Below are 17368 nucleotides of genomic sequence, written 5' to 3'. Positions count from 1 at the left end.
TACGTCTCCGGATGCTCAGCTCTCGACTTCCTTATGCCTTGGGCGTTGTTGGAGCCGCTGAGGGATTCTCCGGGGTCCCCATTTGGAAGCCAGCTCCTGCTGACAAGTCCTTCAGCCCCTCTGGGACTTAATTCCCACTCCTGTAAAATGGAGATAATGACACCTCTTTCAGGAGTCAGTGATCCTTGTAAACTGGGCGGTGATTACTGTGGGTGAAAGCACTTTGCAAAGCAGTAATCGAAGCTCAGCCGTCGGAGGCAACTGTTGTTGCTGTTGTCACTGCTCCATCCGAACCGGGTGACCGGCTCGGGAAGCGCCCCTCCCTTCTCCTCGCGGTGGAAACCTCGCACCGCCCGCGTCAGGGGCGCCACTCCTCGCGCCAACTCGGGGGCACTAGAGATAAGCGAGGGAGCCTCCACCAGGGGCAGGATGACTGTCCCGGCGCAGAAGGGAAAGGGGCCCCTAGGAGAGTGACATAGGACTTGCGGAGGCCTCGCGCCTGGCAGACGGCAGGCCAGGTGAGCGGGAAACGCCGCCCCCTAGGGAATGGGCGGGCGGGCTCGCGCGGGACGCGGGGGCCCCGCGGATTAAGGCCCGGGGGCGGGGCCCGGAGGCCATCTTGGCTGAGGGCGGAAGTTTCCCTCTGAGGCCGAGTGAAGGGAAGTCGTTACCGCCCCGGATCGGGCGGCACAATCTTGATTTGGGGATGGGGAAGAGAAGCATGGGAATCGCCAGCTTTCTATGGAAGCGAGGGCCGGTAGCTCCAGGCAATGCCCACCCGGGCGCAGGCCGGATGCGGCGCAGCCGGAACGTCAAGGCCGCTCGCCGCCTCTAGTAACCCCTGGCGCCCGGCGGTGGCTCAAGTTGCGCCAATTCTCGAACAGCTCCGCGCCGGGTGCGGCGCGGGCCTGCGTAGCCAGGACCAGACCCTGAGCAATTTGCGTAGCGAACGGCGGCCGCGCAGGCGCAGGAGGGGGCGGAGCAGCGGGAGCCAGGGAGCTGGAGCCCCGGGTCCCAGCGACCGGAGCCGGCTCCCGCAGCCGCGGCCTGAGGACCGGGCGTCGGCCTCCTCCCGCCCCCCCGCGGCTGGAGAGTGGACGCAGTGGGGGGTGGGGTGGGCCAGCGTCCGGAATCCTGAGGACGGAAGGCAGAGGCCCTCCCCATCCGGATTGTTGGAGGGGAGAGAGCCCTCCAGTTTGGGGAGGGGGAGAGCCAGACGTTGAGCGTCCCCAGCAGCGGCCGCTGCTCTGAACAGACTGGCGTTGGCCGGCTCTCCCCCTCCTGCCGGGACGACTCCAGCGACCGAGGCCAGGGACCCCCTTTCCTTCGGCTTCTGCACCCCCTTCCCCCCATCCCCGGCTTTGAGCCTGGCCTGGAGAGGAGTACTCCCCACTCTGCCCTGGAGAGGAAGGGCTGTCTTTCCACACCCCGTAGTGAGGGACCCAGGTTGCCTGTGCCCCGCGAAGGCAAGGGCCCCTCTGTCGAGGGCGGGAGGGCCCGGCCAACCACCACTGCTTTCCGCCTGAGCACCCTACAACTCCCACCCCTCCGTATTTATTTCCCTGGCCCCCTGCCGGCCCCTCCATCTCTGTCTTCAGGGTTCAGGCCTCCCTCCCTGACATGGAGAGTAACCTGTCTGGCTTGGTGCCTGCTGCTGGGCTGGTACCTGCGCTGCCGCCCGCCGTGACCCTGGGGCTGACTGCGGCCTACACCACCCTGTACGCCCTGCTCTTCTTCTCGGTCTATGCCCAGCTCTGGCTGGTACTCCTGTATGGGCACAAGCGTCTCAGCTATCAGACGGTGTTCCTGGCGCTCTGTCTGCTCTGGGCTGCCCTGCGTACCACCCTGTTCTCTTTCTACTTTCGAGACACACCCCGAGCCAACCACCTGGGGCCCCTGCCCTTTTGGCTTCTCTACTGCTGTCCTGTCTGCCTGCAGTTCTTCACACTGACGCTCATGAACCTCTACTTTGCTCAGGTAACCATGGTGATGGGTGGGGGTAGGCCTGTGGGGTAGCAAGCCCCAGGGCCCCAAAGAATAATGGGCCTCTCTGCCCCCAGGTGGTGTTCAAAGCCAAGGCAAAGCGTCGGCCAGAGATGAGCCGAGGCTTGTAAGTACTGGTGGGTTCAGTCCCCAGGTCAGGGCCAGGGAGAAGCCCAGTGTCCATTCCTTCCCCCTGGTAGGGCTGAGGGGAGTACAGCCCAGGATGCTTGGGGAAGGCTCGGGAACATTAGGCACCTGGTGCAGATGGTCTGCAGAGGTACTACATATGTGAAGCTCAACTGTAATAAAAACCAGTGAAATATGGTGAAGGGAGAGGGTGCCAGTGTCATCCATGATGGAGGAAGAGCTGGAGGCTCCGGCCCTCGGAAGCTCCAAAGGGCACTTCTGGGTGACCTTGGGCAGTGGTAACTCCTGTCCTTTATACAACATCTCACAGTTTATTAAGAGCTTTCACAGACATCTTTAATATTTACAACTTACCTTCGAAGCTGATGTATCCCCATTTGAGAGATGAAGACACTGAGGCCCAGCAAGGCTAAGCAACATGTTCAAGGTCGCACACCTGGCAGGAGGTAGAGCCAGGGCTTAAACTCAGATTTCTGACTCCCAATCCAGTGCTCTTTCTGCTGTACCACAGCTGTCAGTCATATTCTGACCTCTTTAGCCTCAGTTTCCTCATCTGTAAAACTGGAGGAGTGGGGTTCAGACTGCGTGGCCTGAGGTTCTGACTGACACCCGGGTCTCCTGGGAAGGGTTGGGTGGTTGGGGAGTGGCAAGGGTGGTCGCCTGGGGCTGACTGTGCTGTGGGCCGCAGGCTGGCTGTCCGAGGGGCCTTCGTGGGGGCCTCGCTGCTCTTTCTGCTGGTGAATGTGCTGTGCGCCATGCTGTCCCGCCGGCGCCGGGCACAGCCCTGGGCCCTCCTGCTGGTGCGTGTCCTGGTGAGCGACTCCCTGTTTGTTATCTGCGCACTCTCTCTTGCCGCCTGCCTCTGCCTTGTGGCCCGGCGGGCCCCCTCCACCAGCATCTACCTGGAGGCCAAGGTAGGGCCACAAGCGCTGATGCCTGGGTGTCTTTGGGGCGTTTTTTGGGGTCTTCAGAGTAGAGAGAAAGCTGAAACCTCCCCTCCCTAAGGGTCCCCTGTTGTCATCTTTGCCAGGGGACCAGTGTGTGCCAGGCAGCTGCAATGGGTGGCGCCATGGTCCTGCTCTATGCCAGCCGGGCCTGCTACAACCTGGCGGCCCTGGCCTTGGCCCCCCGGAGCCGGCTGGACGCCTTCGATTACGACTGGTACAACGTCTCTGATCAGGTGGGCATTCGACACATCTGCCGCCTCCCCAGTAGCTGTGGCTCCTGGCCCCCAGCTGGCCTGGGTCCTGTCTGGGGGCCCCATTGGCACGACTGCAGATCGGCACAGCCCCTGCCTCCCCACAGGCGGACCTGGTGAACGACCTGGGGAACAAAGGCTACCTGGTGTTTGGCCTCATCCTCTTTGTGTGGGAGCTGCTGCCCACCACCCTGCTGGTGGGCTTCTTCCGGGTACATCGGCCCCCGCAGGACCTGGTGAGGGCCAGTGGAGAGGGGCGGCACTGGCGGTCCCTGGGCTGGGTTCTGGGGGTGTGGGAGGCCAGTGGGGGGCAGAAGGAAGCATCAATGGTGGCTCCCTTCCCTAGAGCACCAGCCGCATCCTCAACGGGCAGGTCTTTGGCTCCCGTTCCTACTTCTTCGACCGGGCACACTGCGAGGATGAGGGCTGCTCTTGGGAGCATAGCCGGGGTGAGAGCACCAGGTAGGAGTCCCGGCCCCACCCGAGGACCCCTGGGCTCTCAGGTTGCTCCACCAAGCCATGGGGTCCTAGAGCAGGTCTTGCCACCCACCTCTGCCCATGCCATGGTCTATACTAGGTGAAGTCCCCTCTGGTTTGCTCTTGCTAAAGTCCCTACCTCACCCCCCAAGATGCAGTTTGCCATAGTCAGAGAAGTCTGGGTCACTGAGCTCTGTTCTCGGTCAGTCTCTCTCCTCCCCCAACTCTGGTGACTGTGGTCCTAGTGACTGCTGGGGGACTGACCCTGTTTCTCTGCCTGCAGCATGTCAGGCAGCCTAGGCTCCAGCAGCTGGTATGGCACCATCGGGCGGGAACCAGGCTGGTGTGGAGGCAGCCAGACTCGGACCACGCCCCTGCTCTTCTCCCAGGTTCTGGGACCAGGCGGCCACCACCACAGTCTCTACTCCACCCCACAGACGTGATCCCCCTTCATCTCCCCGCAGAACACCCAGACCCCAGCCCCTCCCACCCCAGACCCTTGTGCCAAGTTCATCTGCTGCTTCTTGCCCAGGATCCCCGGGGGCTGTGGCTGCCTCTTCCCCAGGCCGGCTCCTTGCTACTCCTGATGCAGTGAGCTTGTGCTGTCCCCTAGGATGGGGGGGCATGGCCCTGGCTGCCAGATGCTCACGGCGCCCTGGCATGACCCACCCCACCGCCTCCGCTTCCACTCCGGAGCCAGCTACCTCTCCTGCGTCTGCCACTCAATAAACAGTGTCTGTGCCCCAAGTCCATTTGCTGTCCATCAGTTGTCTGCTTGTGTTTCTCACACCATCATCTGTTCGGTCTAAGGCTGATTGGACACTGGCCCTCGAAGGGGGCTACTGGGCTGGGCTGGGGCCATTTACCTCCCCCAAGGCTGGTGGGTAAGGAGAGGGACAAACCTGGAGTCCAAAGAAAAAAAAGAGACCAGAAGAATCCAGCCCCCACTCCAGTCCCTTCCCTGCTTGAACAATTTCTACTCTTTCTTCGGGAACTGCTTCAAATGTCACCTCTATGAACCCTGCCATTTCCAGGTCAGGGAACTATGTCCCTCCCCACCCCACCCCAGGTCCCTTGGCACTGTGACTGCATGGCTGCCATGCCTCTTACCCTCAGTGGATCGGGATTTCTAGGGACCCTGTTTCCCTGTCATTATGCCCAACCTGGCCTTCAGGTCCATGAGTTAGTCCAGGACTGGTGGAGGAAAAGCAGCCCCCATCACCCTAGCCTGTGCCAATTTGGCCAGGCTGCCCCCACAGAGTCTGCCTGGGGAGCCCCTTCCCTGACTGTCCCTGATAGTGCAGTCGCTGCCCTCTGTAATCACAGGCCTTACAGATATATCCTCTGTCCCATGGCTGGGAGTCATTTATCAGAGAGTCATTTATCTCGCCCATGTATCTGGCCATTTGGTCCAGCTCGTTGGAGCTCCTGGGGCCTAGCACTGAGCCTGCCTTGAAACCCTTCACCTGGGACTGTCCTGAGCCCCAAGCCTCAGTACCTCCAGAGATGGGCCTCTGAGACTCAAGAGAAGCAGCTCAAAGCTGAACAATCACTTTCAGTTGAAAGGGAAATTGCTGACATTTGTAGGGCACTCAATTGTGAGTGCCAGGCTGTGTTTCGAGCATTTACAAATACCGATCTCATTAATGCTCAGCACAGCATCCTGAGGTGATAATTAGTCATCCCTTTTCTGTAAGTGGGGACTGGGAGGCCTGGAGAGTCTGGTCACCAGTCTAGGCCCCCTACTGTTATGGGGTGGTCAGCCCTAGAGCCCATAGTTAAAACCACCCAAGTGAAGGCTGAGGACCCCAGAGGAGGGAAGGGTCTTTGGCAAGATGAGAGTTGCTAAGCAGCAAGCAAGAGAAGAGGGGAGATAAGTTCAGAGCCCTGCTGTTCAGACAGTGGGAGAGGGAGTGCCGCTACCCCTTCCAGGCTGGGATGGACATGGAACTAAGGAGTGAGGGATGGGGATACAGGAGTAGAGGCAGGCGGTGCCCAGCTTGATTTCTCAGAGCTTGGTCCTAACCCTACCTCGGCCAATTCCAGGTTTCCTCCGTGGATCCCCCACCCCTTTGTCCCCTGGGGTCTCTCCCTCAGGAGTGCAGACCCCAAGGGCCGGACTGTCCCTTGGGGAGGGGAGTTGAGGGCCCTTCTGATCTGGTAGTGGGCCTGGAAGATGCTGGGAAATTAGCGTGGCGCCGGCCCGGAGAACTGAGCCGGCTGATGTCCAAGTTGGGGCCGTGCCGCTGGCCACACTGGCTAGCCCACAGGGCAGTACCAGGGCCCCAGTCTGAGATTCCAGGCCTGACCCAGCGGCGACCCCTCTCGGGCTCCTGTGCCACTCACCTCCCGGGACGGGCTGGGTTTGGGGGGCTGGGCAACCTCAGGTAAGGGGCTGCGGAGAGCCGAGCCGGAGGCGAGGGCGAGGCACCGAGGGAAGAGCGGTGCTGGAGGGGTTAAACACGGGAGGAGGGGGGCTTCTGGCGGCAGAAGGGGGGTCTCAGCACCAGCGCCCGCCCGCTCCGCCCCTGCCGCCGCCTCCGCGGCCCCGCCGGCACCGGCGAGGCCGCACGGGAGCCCGGGCCGCAGCCGCAGCCGCAGCGGGGCCAACAGTGAGTGCGGGGCGGAGCGGGCGGGCGCGCGGGCGCGGGGAGGGCGTGCGGGACGGCGGGGGCCGCAGGCCGGGCTCCCGGGCTGGGTCGCGCAGGGGGAGACCGGCTGGGAGGGGGCCCACCTCCGGGAGTCCTGCGGCCGTGCGTCCCGCCCGCCGCCCGTCACGCTCCGAGGCGTCGGCGTGAAGACGTGGGGAGGTGGTGGGAGCGAGTGGCGGGTGTGCGGTGTCTGGGCGGCGGGCGCTGCGCGGTGGCCCCGCGATCTGGGTGTGCGTGGAAGTGAGTCTGTGCACACATGTGTGTGGGCCTCTGGGGGCCTTGGCCCGGCGCGCACGGCCCTGAAGGTCCGGTGTGCCCGGGAGTCCGGGGTGTGTGCAGGTGGACGGTGTGCATGCAACGCGGGCAGCGAGGCCGCCTGGAGCCGCAGGGCGGAGCGTGGGCGCGCGGGTCTTTGTGCCCGCGTGTGTGCGCGTGGGCGTCGCCGCGCTCTGTCCCGGGGGAGCCGGCAGCTGTCCTGGGGGATGCCGCGCTGGTCCGGCCCTGGTCGCTCCCATCCCGCTCCTTCCCGGAACCCGGTACCCTCCCTTCCCCTCCACCCAGCCTCGCCTCTGCGCAGCGACTGGGACCCGCCCCTGGGTTCCTCGAAAGCCCAGCGGGGCGCTGGGGACCCTGGGGGCTCCCAGCCTGGCCTATCGCCTCTAGAAGCCGGGCAAGGAGAGGCAGGAGGGGAGGGAGAAGCCGCGAAGATGCTGCTGCAACCTCGGCGGACAAGCCGGACCGCCATCCACGTCCCTGCCCGGCGTGGTCCTCTGCTCCCCCTCAGCCCCCAGCTGGAAGGCGGGGTCCCTCTCCAGGCCCCCAGCATCTCCTCTCTGGCCCCGCCTCTCCCTGGGCAGGCTGTCTCTGTTTCCACCTTCCACTCTCCGTCCTTTCCTTTCCCTGTGCCCTCTTCTCACACCCTGGAGTCCCGGACTGGGGCTGAGGGCCGGGCAGTGGAGGTAAGGGGGAGGACTGAGGTGGGGGTGGGGTGGGCACTGGGTGTGTCCTGGTACCAGGAGCGGGTTGATCAGAGGGGTGTGAGGAGAGACCCTCTGCAGGTAGTAGGGCCGGGGGCTCCCAGGACCTTTGCGTGTGTAGGGTTGGAGAAGGAGGGTGTAGGGGTGTCAGGCCAGATGATTGACCCCGGCATCCCTGGTTCTGCCCGCAGTGACTGCAGCTCCCCAGGAACCCCCTGCCCAGCCTCCCCAGGCGGGCAGTGGAGTTGGCCGGGCCCCTGGGCGCGCCATGCGCAGCACCACACTACTGGCACTGCTGGCTCTGGTCCTGCTCTACCTGGTGTCCGGTGCCCTGGTGTTCCAGGCCTTGGAGCAGCCCCATGAGCAGCAGGCCCAAAGGGAGCTGGGGGAGGTGCGAGAGAAGTTCCTGAGGGCCCATCCATGTGTGAGCGACCAGGACCTGGGGCTCTTCATCAAGGTGCGTGGGTGGGGGAGAGACCTGCAGCAGTCACCTGTGACCCCCTAATACTAGCTGCATGCGGCTGGGGCCCTGTTCTGGAGTGCTGCTTCCTGACCCACACCCCTGAAGGCAGGGTGCAGCTGGAGGGGTGCGGGGCAGAGGCCAGGATCCAGGTCTCTTGTGTTTTCAATATGGCGGCCATGGGCTGCATTTGTTTTCCTTGCTGTGCCCAGCATTGGGTTGCCTGGCGTGTGATAGTGATTGCGTGAAGGAACCCGTGAAGGAAGAAATGAATAAACAGCTGTAGCATATGAGATATGTTACGTCTTCCCAGGTCTAACTCACAGGTTTAGGGTTACCAGATGAAGGCTGGAATACCCAGTTAAATGTAAATTTCAGCTCAAGGATGAATACTTTTAAAACACAAATTTGTCCCATGCAGTATTTTTATTTGCTAAATCTGGCATCTCTACACTAGTTCCTGTGCTTCTTTAGAGTCACAGATGCCTCAGAGAAACCCAAGAACACTGTGAACACTTCCCCACCCCCTACCTCCAAAAAAGTGCACATATAAATACGTACCCTTGATTTCGGAGGGTTCCAGGTTCCCCTAAGCCAATCCATGCCATCATGGATGCCAGCTTGAGCACACCTTCCTGCCACGACACATGCTTGTGAAGTGAAAGCTAGAGGGAGTGCAAATCAGGGATGGGGTGGGCTTTGGTTCAGTGACTAAAGGAAGGGTGGGCCGCAGCCTTTCATGCTACTGTCAGGCAAGCACCTCTGCTCTCGCTCTGATTTCTGAGCCACTGTCATACTAAAAAAAATAAATAAAAACACCTAACATTTAACTTGATTACATTAATGTGTATTATGTTATTGAAAAGCTAACCTCCCCCCACCTTTCCTTTCCTGCCTGTTCTTATGGAAGGAGGAGGCATCAGCATGGGGACTCAGTGTTCCAGCTGATTCCCAAGGTGGCAGGACCTGGAGCAGAGTTGAGGGTGGGGTGGGGCCAGGACACAGGCAACTTGACATTGTCTCTGACCCAGAGAATGCCCAGAAAGGCTCTCTGACACTCTGGGTAGGAGAGTGTCTGACCACACCACAGGGCAGGAGGAGAGAGGGAACCTGACCTATTTTATCTTCACAAAGGAATAGCTTTTCTCCTGGATATGAAAAAAGAAGAAAAGGAAGGGCAGAAACATGCAAGGCGGACAACAGCTGCTTTATTTCTCTTCTATAATTAGCCAGTCATGCAGCAATTGTGCACCTACTGTGTGCTAGGTGCCATGCTGTCCAGGATAGGGTGAGCAGGGAAATTGATATTGGGGTGGACATATGCAGGCTGTAGCCTAGAGGATGTCACATCTAGGCGAAGGCACCGATTCCAGGGAAAGTTCACTGTAGGATTTAGTAGAAGGGGAGTTTTCCTTACTTCCTTCTTTGTTAACTGCCAGCTGTATGCTGAGCCCTGGCCTAGGTGCAGGGTGAGGGTGATGGCAAGGAGGGAAATGCCCCAGGGTCTTTGGGAAGAGCCAGTAACTGATGAAGCAGATGAGATGGGTAGAATTTAGAGATGTGTGATTGGGTTGCAAGAGACTCTCAGGCAGAGGAACAGCATGGAAAAAGGCGTGGAAACTGGAAAGCTCAGAGTGTTTTGCAGTTCTTGGATTTAGCAGATGCCTAGTCATTTGAAGCAAAAATTAGAACACCCAGAATGACAAAGGATTTTTTCCCAAGTTGTGAATTTATTGGAAAAGTGTTGCAAAATAAAATGAAATAACTTTTAATCATACACTTCAGTTCTTGGCTTCATGAAGAGATTATTACAGGAAATGGAATCGTCTCAAAATCTGGGGATAAGGTCACTGTAACTTGGGCTCCAAAATGGAAGTCCCAGGAGAGAAGACTCGGGAAAGGGAGGTTGGGACCACATGGAGAAGGGGCTTACAGGCTGGGCTGGGGAACTCAGACTCTATTCTGCAGATAGCAGAGAGGGATGGAAGATTTGGGGCTGTCACTTTAGGAAGATTAATTTGGAATGTGTCTTGCTAATGAGGACTGCAGTCAGAGAGAAAGAAGGTGGTTTATGACCTCCTTCACACTGCCGCCTGTGTGTCCTGGCTCAGTGCTGCTTGGGGAAGGGCCCCCTGTGCTCTCTCCTCACTGTGCTCTGACCTCCATCACTTAGGGCAGGCACTCTCAAAACACAGACTCTGTCTTGGGAGGGAGGCCAACTGGCTGGCAAGATGGGCAGACACATGGCCATTTCATGAATGTAATCATATTTAATAAGCATCTGGGCTTCCCTTGTGGCTCATCTGGTAAAGAATCTGCCTGCAATACAGGAGACCTGGGTTCGATCCCTGGGTTGTGAAGATCCCCTGGAGAAGGAAAAGGCTATCCACTCCAGTATTCTGGCCTGGAGAATTCCATGGACTGTATAGTCCATGGGGTCACAAAGAGTCGGACAAGACTGAGTGATTTTCACTTTCACCTTCAGTGAGCATCTACTGTGTAGCACAGGGTTTGGTTTGGACTTCAGCAGGGTGGGGAAGGGTTTGTCTGTCCATGACCCTCCCCAAACTGGATGCAAAATTTGTTGGTATGTGAACCTTCCTGGAGGGAGGGTCCCTAACTTTAATCAGATTTTTGAAGGCAAGAGACTGACTCAAAGTCAGCTTCCTATGGGGAAGTAGAGGTGGTGGGGTCCCTGGAAAGCTGAACTCATTGAGCATGCTGTCTACATGGGTAATCATTTAACAACTACACAATGCTTGCTTTGTTGTGAATGCTTTAACTCTTCACAATAACTCTTTGAGGAAGGTACTATTATCACCATCCCCAACTGACAGATGCAGAAATGGAAGTGCAGTTCAGCTTCACTTAGCACCAAGATGTGAACCCAGGCAGGCTGGTCCCAGAGTCTGTGCTCCTGACCACTGTAAAACTGGAAATCTGTTATGTGAAATTAAGGGGCTGATAACTCAAACGTTTCTACAACAATGTGTTGGTCAAACAACAAAATTGGGCTGCCCAATCTGCAATGTCTGCCCTAAGGGACTGCCTTCAAGACCAGAGGGCAGGGGAGAGCTGGGAGGGGTAAGGAGGGAAGCACTCAGAGACTGGAGGGCCAGGGGTTGGCCAGGATAGGAGGCAAGGACTGAGGTTCCTCCTTCTGCGCCTTGTCCTGCAGGATGTGGCTGATGCCCTGGGAGGGGGCGCGAACCCTGACACCAACTCAACCAGTAACAGCAACCATTCAGCCTGGGACCTGGGCAGTGCCTTCTTTTTCTCAGGCACCATCATCACAACCATCGGTGGGGGAAGGGATTGGGCATGGAGAGGGGGCAAGGGGTGGCTGGGCTTTCTCATGGGGGAAGGTGCAGGGGGAGCTAGGGGGGTGCCAGGTAGCCCCTAGACCTGCTGCACGGCCCCTCTGCCCAGGCTATGGCAACGCAGCCCTGCGCACAGATGCTGGGCGCCTCTTCTGCATCTTTTATGCGCTGGTGGGGATCCCGCTGTTTGGGATACTGCTGGCCGGGGTCGGGGACCGGCTAGGCTCTTCCCTGCGCCGTGGCATCGGTCACATCGAAGCCATCTTCCTGGTGAGCTGCTCCAAGCCCTGTGCGCCCTGGCGTTGGGTTCGCGATACCCTTACCCAAGTCTGTCCCAGCCCGGGGCATGTGAGCGGGGCGGGGCGCCTGAATCCCGCGAACCTCTAACACTGGTGGTTCTGAGAAGAGGGGGTGTGGGGTGTGAGCCTGGAGGTTTTGGTGACTCCTCGGCCCCTCCCTGCAGAAGTGGCACGTGCCACCGGGGCTGGTGCGAATTCTATCCGCGGTGCTCTTCCTGCTGATCGGCTGCCTGCTCTTTGTCCTTACGCCCACGTTCGTGTTCTGCTACATGGAGGGCTGGAGCAAGCTGGAGGCCATCTACTTCGTGGTGGTGACACTCACCACGGTGGGCTTCGGGGACTATGTGGCCGGTGAGGCCACCTTTCTTGGGTTGCTCTTCCCTTCCCACGGGCTCTGCCATCTGGCTTCTCTCTCGAAATTCCACAGGGCGCTTGTGAGCTCACACGCGCTTGCTCCACGCCCTACATCCGCTCACTGAATGCACCCTCACGTTTTGGCGGGGCTGCGACACCTCCTGCCTGCTTACGGTCTTCCATGCCTGCACGCCCATGCATGCTCACACGTATATTAAGTGACCCCTTCACACATGCCACATTCTTGTACACATGCACCCCTCACACATGCTCACATTCTTGCGCATGAGCACCTCCACTTACTCTTCTCTTGCACACCTTCAAGTCACTCCCAGTCTGTCTCCTTGCGTCTATTCACGCACTCTAGCTCAGACCCTTGGCCCTGGGGAGGGCGGATCCTCTCCAGGAGTTGGGAAGGACAGTGAACCGAGACTCATGGGCTCAAGGCGTGTCTCACAATCAACTTCTTTCTGCCCTCCCCGGCGGTGTCTCAGGGGCCAGTCCCAACCAGAACTTTGCAGCCTACCAGCCGCTGGTGTGGTTCTGGATCCTGCTCGGCCTGGCCTACTTCGCTTCAGTGCTCACCACCATCGGGAACTGGCTGCGAGTCGTGTCCCGCCGCACTCGCGCAGAGGTAGGCGCCCCTTGCTTCGACGCCGCGCCTGCGCCTGCGCTGTGGTGCTGACGCGCTGTTCCCCAGCAGCCGGTGGACCACCCCGCCTTCCCTTCCAGAGTGTGGGCTCCCCAAGACAGGGATTGAGGGAGCCACGGTGTGCACCGGTTGAGATAAAAGGGATAGGCTCGGACAGGTTTGCAGTTGACTCCAGTCTCTACTCTCATGGTTAAAGGTTACCAGATTTAGCCAATAAAGATGAAGGAATCCTAGTTGGATATGAATATCGGGTAAATTGCAAATGTTATCTGAGTACAAGTATGTCTCAAATATTGCATGGGACATACTTATACTAAAATTTTATTTGTTGCTGCGTTTTGTCGTTGTAGTTTTATTTATTGTTGTATTTTGTAACCCCCTCTACTGGCCGTGGAGTAGGTGGAGGCACAAAGGTCTCTGGGGACAAGGGAGAGCTGATACAAAACCTCGGGTCTTTTCTTCTGGAGAAGGGAGCATTTCAGTGCAGGCGGAGGAAAGGAGAGGATGTGGCTGGTGATGAGCTTTGCCCTCCCTCCTCCGGGCTTTTCCCACTCATGAGGCAGGAGGACCAGGCGGAAAAGAGGGGCCATGCCTGACGGGTGACGGCGCAGGCTCCCGGGGTTGCGGAGAGACGGTCGAGGATCCCTAGTCGAGGACTGCCTTTCCTCCCCGCGCAGATGGGTGGCCTCACGGCGCAGGCCGCCAGCTGGACGGGCACGGTGACCGCGCGGGTGACCCAGCGAGTTGGGCCCACGGCACCACCGCCGTTGGAGAAGGAGCGGCCACCCCTGCCTCCACCGCCTTGCACGGCGCAGCCTGCCAGCAGGCCCCTATCCCCTGCGGCCCCGGAGAAGACCGAGCCGTCCTCCCCGCCCTCCCCGCCCACGCCGCCCACGCCGCCCACGGCCTCCGCGCTGGACTACCCCAGCGAGAATCTGGCCTTTATCGACGAGTCCTCGGACACGCAGAGCGAGCGCGGCTGCGCGCTGCCCCGCGCGCCACGGGGTCGCCGCCGCCCCCTCAATCCCCCCAGGAAACCGTCGCGGCCCCGCGGCCCGGGGCGCCCCCGGGACAAAGGCGTGCCCGCGTAGAGGGAGGACACCGGCCCCGGCCTCTCAAAGGGCTTCGTTCTGGCCCTCTCACCCCGGCATGCTCTGCTTGTCTGACCAAAGAGCCCTCTCTCGACCGACCGGACCGAAACCTGGGGAGGAGGCCATGGGCTGCTTGTCTGCCACCCCCTGCTCCTGGCCCTGTCACTTCATCCATTTCCAGACTCCCACGGCTTTCTGTCTCGCTGTCCCGGCCGGGCCTGTCCCTCACAACACCTCACGACTGTGCCTCAAAGCCCGCATCAATAAACGGAAACAGTCTGCACGGCTGCGGGCGTGGAGCTGCGGGAACGCGAGAAGGGTGTGCGAGTGCTTGCGTCGTCGGCCACCTCCCGGGCAAGTCAGGCCCCGCTCCCTCCTTCTCCTCCCGCCAGGGTCCCCAGGCCGAACCCATGCCCCTCCCGTCGGTCAAGGGACCGCACTCTCAGGGGTACTTGGACCGGTGTTTCTGCCTGAAGTTGCCGGTAGGGTCTGGAGTGAGAATCAGCCAGGATGCGCGGGGAGTCCATGCCCCGTGCGGCTATGCGGCCAGGGATGGGGAGACAGAAGGGCATCTAGTGTGGAGGCTTGTAGCTTGAACTCTCCGCGCGCGAGACTCCCATGGGCCGTTCCGACGGGACCCTGCCCCTCCCCGTTCAAGGAGCGTGAAACCCCTCCCCCACCCTCCTCGCCCGGAGGCCTGTGGCAACTGGGTCCGTTGGGGCAGAAGCATGGAGGGAAAGCCTTTAAAAGTAAGAACTCTTCCTGGTCCTCCTCACCCTGCCAGCTCGCAGGCTCACCCTGGGCCCCTGACTGTCCTTTCATTCAGCCCTGGCTCAGGGCAGCTCCCAACAATCACCCCCCACGCCCCCCATCTCCCCCCGCCCCCAGCAGGGGAGTGTCAGCCCTGGTTGGGTTCAGGATCCCTGGTCCCAGCCTGCTCTCCCTCCCCTCCCGATTCCCCACGACCCTCGGCTTCCCTCGTTGTGTGTGGCCCACAGGCGTCGGCCAAGTCTTCGAGCCACCATGGCTCGGGCAGGTCGAGCCTGCAGGACATCCGGAACATGTGGACCACGGCTACTCTGTCTCAGCCGAAGCTGAATGTGCAGCTGCCCACGGTCCGCGAGGACTCGGAACTGGAGGACGTTAGCGTAAGCGGTAAGACTCTCTGGTCCTACGACCAGAAGGCTGGCCACGACGCAGAGGGTGGCTGGGAAGCATCCGACGGCGGAGAGGACAAGGACAGCTTCAAGCCAGAAGAGCCAGAGGAGCTGGAGCTTGGCGGCGATAGCTCCCAAGGAAGCCGTTTAGAGGAGGACGATTCCAAGACCGACAACGGTGTGTGGCCTCACCGGGCTGTGGGCGCCCGAGCTGGGGGGCTGGCCAGAGCCTCAATTTCTATTGCCGTAAAATGGGGGAAAACAGTAGAACCTAAGTTTCTAGGATTCCCTGAAAGGGGCGCCCCACGCTAACCTTTCTCGCTTTAAAGCAACCAGACATTCTAGGAACGCCCCCTACCGGGCAGGCGTCGCACAAGGTCCTGGGGCCATAGAGACGGGCAGGAAAATACGCAAAGGCGTGGAGTGTTTTCCATGGAATCACCGAATAGTTGAAAGGAGGGAGTTAATGCCTTTTCTGTGGATTTGAGCTATTTGAGGGAGTGCCTACCTTTTATTCATTGTCACTGGTTACAGTTGTTATACTGTTTACTTCCAGTGAAAGTGAAAGTGAAGTCGCTCAACCGTGTCCGACTCTGCCACCCCATGGATTGTAGCCTACCAGGCTCCTCTGTCCATGGGATTTTCCAGGCAATAGTACTGGAGTAGATTGCCATTTCCTTCTCCAGGAATTTGCCATTTCCTTTACTTCCAGTAGTAAATACTATTTACCAGGCTGTTTGGGGCATGCCCTTCTCCCTGCCACCTCTGCTCTCCAGGCCTTCGTCAGGGAATTGGAGCAGACAACAATATACTATTTATTGAGCACTTGCTGTTGTGCCAAGCACTCAGCTTCCCTTGCATGATCGCCTTTAAATTTCACAACCTCTATAAGGGGGCCAGTCTTATTATCCCATTGTACAGATGAAGAAATTGAGGGTCAGAAAGTCAGTCACTGGCCTTAAGTCTCACAAAGCGGGGTAGTCCGAACTGTCATCTCGGAGGGTGGGACAACAAAGCCCAGGTTTGTAAACCACTGTCCCATACTGTTTCCCACTCAAGTAGTATCTGGAGCTGGTCTCTGGAGCCCCCTAACCCTCAACCTACCCCTACATCTTCTCTGCTCCAGGGAAGCCCGAGCAGTCTACAAATGACAAATCCCTCTTTTCTCTTCTCCCAGAAAAGCCTTCCTCAGTGTCATCGCTCAATATCTCGAGGCACACACCCCATCGAGCCTACTGGGTGGAACAGCAGAGCAGGGTTGGAGGCACCAAGGAGACTGGGAGTATAGTGGGGGGTGGAGGGTGAGCAAGTTGGGGGTGGGAGGGTGGGGGTGCTTTGTAGGGTGGAGGGGCAGGCAGGTCAATTGGGGGTCTTGGAACTGGAGGGCAAAGTTGGGGCATTTCAGCTGTGGGTAGAGCTGGGGTCCTTTGTTCATCTGAGTCTCTTGCTGCCTCTCCAGCTGCCCCTGCCCCTGACTGAACTGATGGAGAATGAAGCTCTGGAAATACTCACCGAAGCCCTCCGGAGTGAGCCTCCCCACCCCCTACTCCCTGCACGCCACCCCCCACCCTTGCCCCCAACTTCCACAAGAGACCCTGGGGGATTTTGCAGGCCTTGGTCCTATAGGAGTGGGGTTTCAGGATGTGTTTGCCTTGTCAGATTCCCTTACCACCCACAAATATTCCAGAAGCTTTAGGAAAAGTAAAAAGTTAGGAGACTGGGCACAGGGAGACCCAAAGGACAGAGTACGGAGTGACTGTCACAGGACTGGGCTGTAGCCTCAGTGCAGCCCCTCTTAACCTGCTGTGGCTTTTCTAAGGCCATTTCTCCACTTGCCTATTGGGAATTACAGCCTTTGTGTGGCCTTGGCCCCTTCCTAGAGCCTTTGGACAGTGGATTATTGGAGTAAATTTCCTTGGGTTGCCCTGCTTACTTTTTGAAAGTCAGGGTTGGGTGGGGAGGGCTAAGAGCTAATGGCTTAGAGGGGGTGGTCCAAGAGGTGTTCCCAAAGCTTCCTGCTCTCAGTGCCCTAATTCAGGCCGGCAACATCTTCTCTAAATTTGCCTTCCTCATCCATCCTCCACCTCAGCACCCCATCCCACTCTGAATCTCCCATCTGTTTGGAGCACAGGTCTCTGACTTGACCATTTGAAACAAAACCACCAGGTTCCAGTACCCTGAAGATCCAGTTTCCCGAACTAACATAGACTGGCTGATGGGGAGGCCATGCCCCTGCTCACTGCCCTGAATACAGCTCTGCCCTCCAGGTTACCAATCAGAGATCGGCCGGGACCATTCCCTGACCAAACAGCTGCAGCGATACATCGAGGGGCTCAAAAGGCGCCGGAACAGGAGGCTGCAAGTCTTGGCAGTCTGAGAGGACCGCCTCGGGCTCCAGCGAGTGCCCGACTCCAGCCCTGGTCCCTGTCCAGTACCCAGATCCAAGCCCGACCCTGCCCACGTGGAATTTGAGCCCTTAGAGAAATAAAAGAATCTGTACATGGTCCGTGAGTCAATGCGTGGCTGCCCGCTAGAGGCGGACGCACGTGGCCCCGCCTTTCCCTATGACCTTCACTCGGTCACCGCAGTGACCTTGAGCGTT

General features: G+C 59.1%; 3 protein-coding genes across 8 annotated transcripts; all 3 read left to right on the top strand.

The window, feature by feature from the left end:
- The first annotated feature begins 24 nt into the window (after nt 1-24).
- GPR137 (G protein-coupled receptor 137) lies at nt 25-4557 on the top strand. 3 transcript variants are annotated; one of them, XM_086384369.1, is made up of 8 exons: nt 25-518; nt 1599-1977; nt 2061-2110; nt 2819-3044; nt 3161-3310; nt 3436-3564; nt 3675-3790; nt 4089-4557. In XM_086384369.1, exons 2-8 carry the CDS (start codon nt 1621-1623, stop codon nt 4246-4248), a joined length of 1188 nt encoding a protein of 395 aa, XP_086240495.1. In that variant the 5' UTR covers nt 25-518; nt 1599-1620; the 3' UTR covers nt 4249-4557. The 3 variants fall into 3 exon arrangements, with proteins under 3 accessions (XP_086240495.1, XP_086240496.1, XP_086240494.1); XM_086384370.1 differs by lacking the exon at nt 1599-1977; XM_086384368.1 differs by lacking the exon at nt 25-518 and having other exon boundaries at nt 963-1977.
- A 1639-nt stretch (nt 4558-6196) lies between these two features.
- On the top strand, nt 6197-13923 carry KCNK4 (potassium two pore domain channel subfamily K member 4). The gene is made up of 7 exons (XM_086384358.1): nt 6197-6417; nt 7625-7890; nt 11072-11195; nt 11323-11483; nt 11677-11863; nt 12361-12500; nt 13196-13923. Coding segments are annotated over exons 1-7 (1293 nt in total). The 5' UTR covers nt 6197-6416; the 3' UTR covers nt 13610-13923.
- Nucleotides 13924-14290: 367 nt separating this feature from the next.
- CATSPERZ (catsper channel auxiliary subunit zeta) lies at nt 14291-17270 on the top strand. Of its 4 annotated transcripts, none has more exons than XR_015157801.1 (5): nt 14291-14358; nt 14608-14944; nt 15944-16067; nt 16226-16292; nt 17034-17270. XR_015157801.1 is itself a non-coding variant. In XM_086384360.1 (5 exons), exons 1-5 carry the CDS (start codon nt 14338-14340, stop codon nt 17141-17143), a joined length of 615 nt encoding a protein of 204 aa, XP_086240486.1. In that variant the 5' UTR covers nt 14291-14337; the 3' UTR covers nt 17144-17270. The 4 variants fall into 4 exon arrangements, 2 of the variants coding, with proteins under 2 accessions (XP_086240486.1, XP_086240485.1); XM_086384360.1 differs by having other exon boundaries at nt 15944-16023; XR_015157800.1 differs by having other exon boundaries at nt 14291-14944.
- Nucleotides 17271-17368: the final 98 nt, after the last annotated feature.

The sequence above is a fragment of the Bos grunniens genome, chromosome 29 (genome assembly GCF_055505025.1).
Source record: "Bos grunniens cultivar Pamir isolate PY7600 chromosome 29, Bosgru_T2T1.0, whole genome shotgun sequence".
NCBI classification, from domain to species: Eukaryota; Metazoa; Chordata; class Mammalia; order Artiodactyla; family Bovidae; genus Bos; species Bos grunniens.
This window is presented reverse-complemented; position numbering and strand designations above follow the sequence as displayed.